Here is a 9,607-nt window from a genome sequence, read left to right as displayed (position 1 = left end):
TAACCCAAAACTTAGTTTCTGCCTTTAGAAAAAGTAGAAAATAGATATATCTACTGCTCACCATGGGAGCTATTTGTGAAGGAACCTGAATTGTTCCAGCTGGTTTCTGCAAGAGCCCTAAGGTCTTTGATGCAGCAACATTCACCAAGGGAACTGCACCAAGTATTGAGTTTGCGCTTGGAAGTTGAGTTGTATTTTAGCAGGATCAACAGACATTTGCTGGGCTCCCACAAGTATATTTATCAGCATATCTTTCACAGCTATATCTTTCAACAATGCAGGCAAAGAAGCCGTGGTGCTGGTACTTGTCACTGGCACCTGCTCATTTCCACTAATTGTCACGTTGGTGTTAGCACTAGTACTAGGACAATTTACAGCATTAACCATTTTTCTGGGATCAGTTTCTGCATTCTCCATCAACAGGTTCCTGTTCATTAACTGAGGTCCAACTAAACCAGCGTCCTCCAACCAGCCACCACTTCCAGACACAATTTTCACATCCCTAACAATTCCAGGATTTTCTAATCCATTCCTTTGCCTTTTTAATGCAGGACCTTCCAAACTAGGCTCCTCAACATTTTTTTGCTTTCTCGAATTTATTGTTCCAACAGAATCTACTTTAGGTGCATTATGCACCATAGATAAGGGGCGTTGGTTAAGATCTAAAGCACTCACATCAGAATTGGCTAACCGAAGCCTAGGGTCTCTACTCTTTGCTGAAGCTTTCACTATGGGAGGATTCAACCCAGAAGTTGTAGGTGCAGCACTTGCAGCAGTAATTAGTCCTTGCATGCTAGAACTGTCCATGGAGGGGGCAATTGATTGCCCCAAAATGGGCAAATTTGCATTTCTTACATTACCAACAGTAGAAGAACTAGAAACCTCCTCACTGGTGTCACCATCCCCATTATCCTCATCTGCCGAAGGAGTTGGGCTAGGGAGCATATCACTTGTAAAGAAGGAACTCCGACCAAACTTTTGTTGATAGCTAGAAACAGCTTTGAAGGCATCAGTTTCATAGAGGTGCAATTTAGAATTTTCTGTGTCATGCGCCAACTTAGTTGTTGGCAACACCAATTTAGTCATCCCATCTCCAACAGCCATTCCTTTGCGTTCCCTTAATTTTTCCTAATTTTTCTGTTTTTGTGGTATTGACATAGCTTCTCTCTCCCCCCTTCCCCCTCCCCCACCCCCCTCTTTTTTCTCTTCCCCTTTTTTCCCCTCTTGCTGTAAAAACAGGGTGGAAGCATCAGCTTTGCTTTACCGGAGGGCAAATGAGCGAGAATTTGCCATTAAATCATAAACAATCCACTCCCTAAATCCCAATGGTAAACTAAAACCTGATAATTATAAAATCAAGAATGGCATTAAAGTTGTGGATGGATCATGAGGTCATGCTTTGTATGATCAGGCTAGACCTGAGAATGCTTGGCATAGTTTTGATTCAAGTTATCCATCCATAATAAGCTGGTGGCTGCACTTTCCCTTTCATTGCCTGCCAATTTTCTGAAGAGTTCAGCCAAAGCATTCATAAGATTAGATGCCATGCTAGTCTTGAGCTTTTTCTTTATTTGGGTGGGGTACATTTTGTAGGGAAAGACAGTACTGAGTCTGAGTGGTAGTTGACCAATATGATTGAGGGGTTTGGTGACTAAAATGTAACCCAATACGGCAAGATTTTGGACAAATATTGCCCAGAGGCCTTGACAATTGCTTGCACCAGTCTCCTTGGGTAACAAGAATGGTGATTGACTGATTGTAAAGTTTGGGAGATCCAAAATGTAAAATTAAAGATAAGTTAAAAAAACTGTTTGAGAGAGTAACCGAGTCACTGGAGTTGCTTTAAAATGCACAATTGTGAGAATTCATATATGTGTCAAGCATAAGACATTTGAGACAGGGAGAGACCTGAATAGGAAGGAAGAAAAGGCTTGCTCTAATCTACTTTTATACAAAAATTCTTGTTATTTTTAATGGGATGTGACTTAATATTACTGGTAAGGGGGGTTAGAAGAATGATTTTGGAAAGCATGGGGAGAGGAATATGCATATCTGGTTCGTTCCTGATAATCTAATTGAGCTGCCCGGATTCCTCTATTTCCCCGGTTACCTGATCTGAAAGTGAATTTTCGCATCCCACACGATCAATTTGGCTTGCCTTAAAGAATACCCTGGGGAACAAAAGAAAAGTATTTCAACTTTTAATTTCCCTGGTTCAACAGCTTTATATGTTTATCTTTTTAAATTTGTAACCTAAAGGTTTGAGGGAAGTCATTAATATCTAGGAACTTCTTTTTCTCTTTTTTGTTTTGTTTTTTGGTTTGGTTTTTTTTTTAAACTATTGACATGGTATCTTATGATTGGAGTAATGTCATTTTTACTTAGACCAATGATATCATTTTTATTACAAACCAATCATAATATATCATGTCAACCCTATATTTACAGAGTATGAAAAATGTGATCAAGAGAATGAAAACTGAAACTATTTCACTGCCACAGTTGTCCTGTCGAACAGTACTTGAATTTTAATGGAAATAGAATGATAGAAATTTTAAATAAAATTTTCGGCTTAAAAATGGGAAGTCCCTAGGCTATGGAGAAGTATAGGACGCATCAAATTTTCACGAAAAAGCTATAACAATTCTCTCACGTGGGGTGGATTTTATGCCTAGTGTGTGATGCATAATAAAATTAGTGGATCCAAGGAAAAATAATATTGCTCTGAAAATAAATTGACAGCTCAATGGATGTAAAACTGAAGTGCAAAAGCTGTGAGAGAAGTACCAGAATTAGGAACCCAAAATGCCCCACCCGCTTGCTTGTCTATTTTTAGGCCACTGAATTACTGAGACAGATAATGTTACCTTAAATGGTCATGCTTCTGGTTGGAATCTTAAACCGTGACATAAGAATTCACGAAGCTTTTTCAGTTACTCTATTGCTTGTGACTCAAGATTTGACGGATATTCTTGGATTGTCATGGTTTTCTACGCTTTCAATTGTTCTAGTGAACAAATGATTAGAAGAGTAATAATTGTGGAGTAATGTAAGTGTACTATTCTGTTAGTGATTGTATTCCTGTTTTTTAGTTTTTAATGATATTTTCCCTATTACCAAAAAATAAAAATTTTAAGATATCTGTGGCGATAAATTTATGCATTTTGTTAACGGAAAATTATTAAGTACTTCCAGAGTACTATAAATGCGTATTCCTTCCTCTCACATTAATAGTGGGTTTCACCATAAATTTAATTAGTGAGACCTACTATTTATGTGAGAGGAAAGAGTACGCATTCATAGTACTCTGAGAGTACACAATAATTTTCCTTTGTTAGCACAAGATCAGGGCCATAATCTTTTTTTATAACTATTTCAGTATTCTTAGGTTAACCTCAATACATTTTTAGCTATTAAAAAAATAAACTCAGGTTTTTTTTTTTTTTTTTAAATAAATATTTTACCTATATCACTGTTCACATCTACGCACGTCATATTCTTCCATCTTTCAAAATTTTATTTAAATATTAATTTCAACCTTTACTATTTTTCTCTCTCCATATATCTTCTTCTTTTTTCTTTTTTCTTTTTTTTTCTTTTCTCCTACATCCATCGTTCTCCAATTTTAGCATTTTCTCTCTTCAGTTATAGACAAAACGACCTTTTACATTTCACAAATTTAATAATTATTTACAAATCAGAGCCTCACAAGCGTGTGTGTGCTTTCACAAATTCAAATACGAAAATTTTCACAAAAAGCACAAATTAACCTTTCACAAATTCAACTTTTTTTACAAAAAATTTGTCTTCTTCAAAGAATAAATCATTGTCGTCTTCTTCGACGATGTTCATCATCATCTTCAAAGAAAAAGCAATTGTTGCCGCCTTTGCTTTCTCTTGCAAGCTTGTCTTCTCTAGCCATCACCTTTGTCTTCTTTCACGAGCTTGTCATTGAGTTTAGGGGTGTCCACGAGTTAGTTCGGGTTGGGTTTATGCCTAACCCAAACTCGACGCAAACACTTCGGGGGAAGAACGAACCCTTCTTCAATTGTGAAGGAATGTCTAATTGAGCCCCATTGAATGGTGGTCAAGGGTCAGGTTCATCGAGTTTGTGGTAAAGGGAGAAGATATGTCGAGATCTAGTTAAATTTGGCCAAGATCTCCTTATATCGGTGAAGAGAGAAAGAAAAATCTTACCTAAATGAGACAAAAACAACGAAATCTGGCCTGAATATTGTTGTAGATGGCAAAAGAACCTTCAAATAGGAGGGTGTAAGAGAAGACTTCCGGACGGGTCGGGTTTCAAGCTCTCTCAACCATCACTTGAATTGATTTGGTAAAATATATGTCTTTTATAATTGTCGTAGATTGCGAAGCTCATCGGATCGATCGAAGTCTGGGTCGGATGATGGCAAGTTGGCTAGTTTCTTTGGGTTTGGTTGGTCTTGGACAACACTAATTGAGTTAATCATGACAATCATGTTATGGGTTGAATCGATGTTCTTTGACTTGAAGGAACATATTAGAGCTCTAATCCTAGCCTAAACCTTTTTGATTTGGAGAGAGAGAGAGAAAGAGCTATAATGTGGGAGAGGCTGCAAGAGACACTAGTCTAAGAGCGTTAGCATCAACCTCAATAAGAATTTAGCTATTTTAACCCCAAAAACTTCACTTTTGTTACTTTAGCTAATCTACTATTCAAAAACAACTACATCAACCTTAATACTTTATTCATATTCCATTTAGATTTATTTTTTTCAAATTTTCTTTATTCATTTCTATAACAGACTAATAGTCTTAAAAAAAAAAAAAAAAAAAAAAAATTACATTTCCAACACTCCAACGATCATATTTTTACAAAACAAAGTTTTTTATCATAATTTTACATAATTTATAATTTCAATCATGGTAGTCAAAATCGCGATCTAAATTGTAGGATTGCATGATTTTATGATTACACCTCACCAAAACGTTTAAAATTGCATAAGAATCATAAAAATTGTAGGATCATATGTAGAACCGTATAGGATCGTATGGGATCCTATCGATCCTACTAAAACATAGAAATCATTTAAAAAAAAAAATTATCTTTAAAAGTGGTAAATTGTAATCTAAAGACTAAGACATTGTACTTCATAAATATATCAACTAAGTGGTGGGACTCATATGGAGATGATTTTCCTGAATTGAAAAATTTTGCTATAAGAATATTGAGCTTAACATATAGCTCTTTAGGTTGTGAAAGTAATTGGAGTGCATTTGGAATAGTAAGAACAAATGACTTTGGTAAGTTATCCTCCCCCCCCCCCCCCCCGGGGTTGAGAATTCTCTATTAAAATTGGCACAACTTTAAGCACACTCATAAAGGAGAAAATCGTTTAAACCAAAGAAAAAAAAAGAATAAGTTTGTATTTGTTATGTAAAACTTGAAGATAAAAGAGAAAATATGTAAACCATAAAGTGCAAAAGAAGAAATAATTTTGAAGAACTTGTCATGATGAGTGGGGTTAGCAAAGGGTGTCGATCAGAAGATGATGGTACAAATTTTGATGAAGATAATGAAGTTACAATTCTAAAGTCTTCCTTCATAGCTTTTTTTTTTTTTTTTAAAAAAAAAAAAAAAAAATTAAAGTTACATGTATATAGTGTGAATGTGTGATCACTATTGTATCATTTAGTTATCAATGTTAGGTGATGAGGAGGGTTCAAGAGCTACTGCTGAAGGAAAAAGTGTGCTAATATTTTGGTACTTGGTTGGTTTATAATTAAACATTCACTAAACTTCTTAAATACATTGCGTTAAAATTTAAATATATTTAATGATGTAGGACATGCAAATTATATCATATGATACAATTTTTATTTTCTTTTTTCTTTTTTAATGGAAGAAGTCATAATTTACATGATCATTCAACATATAGAGTCATTATCAATGTATTTTTTGCTTTAAATATGAAAATAGGTAGGATCTTACGATCCATGATTTGATCCTACAATCCATGATCCTACCTACCTCCTACGATCCTACGTAGAATCCCGATTTTGACAACCTTGATTTCAATATGTCTTGTATCACCTTTATTTTCCTTTACAATATCAACAAATGTATACAATTAAAAAAATAAAAAATAATAATAAAAAAAGATGTAAAAAACAATGTCCAAAAAAAAAAAAAAAACCTATTAGTTTATAAAACTTGCAAAGTTTGACAAGTGTTTTTTCTTTGATATTGAAGGTTAACAATAGCATAACCAAAGAATAAGAGAAACAAAGCATGACAAGCTATACAAACAAAGGAGAATGAAGCCTAAGAACAAGATGAAGAAAACTCCAATCACATATGGGAGTTACTTACAGAAGTTTGGATGGACTTAAAAGTGGTGCATAGGCACCTTTGCCACCTAACAAGTTTAGAAACATCTTAACAACAAAATTCATGCTATAGACAATAATTATAACAAATCCCTGCATTAGACAAAAAGGTTGCATGACTCGCTTGCTACATTGCAACAATATTATCTAATTACTCTTCTTTTGAAGATCGTTCAATAATTTCTTGGCCGAGTTGGCTAATCCATTGTTGCTGCACTAGATCCAAGTTTGTAGTATCCATCATAATAATTTTCAAATCTTGCTTCGTTCGTGTTATTTGAAGTTTCTCTTTTTTAACACGAATCAACTCTTCAAACTCTATTTTATTGATCTTCACAAGTTCTTGATACTTTGTTTATTGATCTTGACTAGTTCTTGATGATTTGTTTTCTTCATCTCTATGAGTTCTTGAGTTTGAGAATTTGCCCCAAGAACATCCTTTTCTTATTAGATTTTTTCTTCTTCTTTTATGCCATATCATTCAACATCCTTTCAATATACAATTTGTCTCTTTATAATCTTCCCATTTTCTTATTGAGTAATGCTTGAGTGCCTTGTTTTCCCTTTCACTTAAGGTGAGCAAAGTTTCCACTTCTATAAGCATCCTTGTGTTGGTGATGAATCTGGTCATGAATGACTTAGTCATCTCTTTCCAAGATTAGCTTGGTTTGTGCTCTAATTGGTAAAACCAACATAGTGCCACCTCCCACAGGGGAACATTCTACAAAGGGGCATCATTCCTGTTGTACAAGATCGTGGCCTTCATGTAATGGCTGGGATGACCAACATGCACTCTTCCCATTATAAGTAGTGAAGTTGGGAGATGAGACATTTTCATGGAGGCTTACTTGCTTAATTTTTGTTGAAAAAGTGGGAATTAATATTTGATGCACCGCTCTTTTGATTATATTTTTCTCCTATCAAGCATTTTTCCTTTGGGATCAACTGGGGAAGTTCTTATGGTGCTTGGGAGTTCCACTATTTCTCCTACAAGATTTTGCATGTGAATGATGGTCTTGTTGTTTCTTCCTTTTATGGCCCTAGTAGTGATGTGAGCTTTCACATGATCTTCAGTGACTTTAGGAACTCTTGCTTATCCTAATTAGATCTCCGTTGTTTCAATTCATCATTAACTTTGCAAAGCTCACATATCAACTTCTTTATATCCTTTATCCTTTTGTTCCTTTGATTGTATCTTCTACGATCATGGTTTTTGTCTGCCTAGTGTCCTTATTCATGTACTTCAAATCTTACTTGGTGTAACAAATTCTCTTCATACTATCCTTGAGGGATGTGTTATTTAAGGTTTCATGGTACTTGTATTGTCATGTTATTTGCCACAAGGGTCCTTTGGTGCTTGCCGCAATGGCTGGGTTGTGTTGACATTTTGTAAACTCTCCTAGTTGATATCCTCATAGATGGCACAAAATGTGAGACATAGATTCTTAGATAACAGAAGATCAACTGAGTTTAGATGAATATTAGGTCAATGCTCTTGCAAGAATCACTAAAGAAATGAGATCGACTTTCCCTTGGGGGTAGGCCAACAACACTCCAAGTCTCCAATAGATAAGTCAATAAGGTTAATGTATTTTCTCACAATATCAATACTAGCGTTTTTTTTGAGTTAGAGTCTCACATTTCTCTCAAATTCTGGATGCATTTTATACTTGTCAACGACCTTCTTTTTCCACCCTAGAGCATGCAGTAAATCTTGAGTCTTTTAATTGATTTGATGTAGTCAGTTTGCTATAGAGACCTTCAGGGTACAATTGAGGGCTCTTTGAGTTGCTTTGTAGGGGGGGGGGGGGGAGATCACATTGCATTGAATGTGATGGTAGATCGTTGGGGCACAATAAATGTGGAGGTGACTGTACCTTTAAATGGGCAACTCTCCTTTTAGCTAATGGTTTTGTTGATATGGCAAGGCCGAGAAGGCAAATTTCCTTAGGTATGTTCAATCTTGCTGATGTTTGTTTGCCATTGACAATGACTTAAACTTGGACTGTCTCCTATGTTCTTGATATTTGGTTGGACCCTCTACTATTTCATCAAATATATAATATTGTGCAAGTGAGAACTTGAAAAAAAAAACCTTATATTATCCTTTTATAATATATATTTTTAGTCTTTTCTAGCTCATGGTTTTAAAAACCAGACTGAGTAGGCTAGTTCGATCGGTTCAATAGGGAACTAGACATCAATCTGGTCCGGTTTGTATTAAACACCGAAAATTGTATAAAAAGTAGAAAATAAAAAATCAATGGTTTAATCGTGAAATCTGGAAACAGGTATGGTTGGACCGGTTCTTGAATGGTTCTATTAAATTTCTAAATGCATACATTTTCTATTAAAAATAAATAAAAATCAAATATGAAAAAAAAATAAAAACCACATATATTTGTAGAAAGAGGGGTAAATATTAGAGAGTGATCTTGATATTTTTTAGATGGATTACCTTACTTGGCATTTTTCAAATCACTCAATGTCAGTTTAAGATTCGCTTATTTTGCTAAAATTGAAAATTTTTTGTTGAAAGTACTGTAGATAAAGATAAAAGTTAGCTGAAATAGTATAGTGAGACTCATGAATAGTACCAAAAAGTGTAGTAGGGTTTATAAATAGTAGCAAAAATAAGCTGAATAGTAAAACAAATAGGCTTTTTAATTTGGAGCCAAACACTCTGATTCTTGAAATTTTCAAGGGAGAGAGAGAGTTAGAGAGATGGAGAAGAAGCTGATTTGAAATTTAAAAGAGGAGAAATGGAAAGCTTAAAAAATGAGAAGGTTGGGCGCTGGGTCACTAAGGGTGTATTTGTTTGAAAGTGAAATAGGGTAGATGGAAAACTTTAAAGAGAAGATGTGAATGAAAACTTTTTTGGTAGGTGTTTGGTTGGAGGGAGGGGAGGGAAAAAAATTGGTGGAGCTCGGGTGTTTTCTTCTCAAGTACACCAAAATGTTTTCTCTCTAAAATAGAGAGAAAACTGAGTGGGATAAATTTAATAGATGAATGACAAAAATGCCTATGTGCACTTGCACATGGGCTTGTCCAATCCGTTGTTGTTGTTATTGTTTTGTTTGTTTTTTTTTTGGTTTGATTGGTAGACTTTGTACTTTTCCTATTCCTTCTTCTTCTTTTTTTTTTCTTCTAGTTTGGACCTTGCCTATTACTTTTTTTTTTTTTTTTCTCTTCAGCTTTCTTTTGTGATTTTGTTTTTTTTAGACGTGATTTTTTT

General features: G+C 34.7%; 2 protein-coding genes across 2 annotated transcripts in view; one reads left to right on the top strand and one right to left on the bottom strand.

The window, feature by feature from the left end:
- Positions 1-1,110, bottom strand: part of LOC111988748 (RNA polymerase II C-terminal domain phosphatase-like 3) — a 3,914-nt gene extending 2,804 nt beyond the window's left edge. Inside the window, 2 exon segments of the mRNA XM_065770392.1 lie at positions 5-183; positions 186-1,110. Of these exon segments, the coding sequence (XP_065626464.1) occupies positions 5-183; positions 186-1,104 (1,098 nt within the window). The 5' untranslated portion in view covers positions 1,105-1,110.
- Positions 1-2,302, top strand: part of LOC136066284 (RNA polymerase II C-terminal domain phosphatase-like 3) — a gene marked incomplete in the record, with an annotated part of 7,438 nt that extends 5,136 nt beyond the window's left edge. The window contains 1 exon segment of the mRNA XM_065770326.1: positions 1,241-2,302. Coding sequence (XP_065626398.1) covers positions 1,241-1,303 — 63 coding nt within the window.
- Positions 2,303-9,607: the final 7,305 nt, after the last annotated feature.

The sequence above is a fragment of the Quercus suber genome, unplaced genomic scaffold (genome assembly GCF_002906115.3).
Source record: "Quercus suber isolate HL8 unplaced genomic scaffold, Cork oak 2.0 scaffold_30, whole genome shotgun sequence".
NCBI classification, from domain to species: domain Eukaryota; kingdom Viridiplantae; phylum Streptophyta; class Magnoliopsida; order Fagales; family Fagaceae; genus Quercus; species Quercus suber.
Note: the sequence above shows the minus strand (reverse complement) of the source record. Positions and strands in the feature narration are given on the sequence as shown.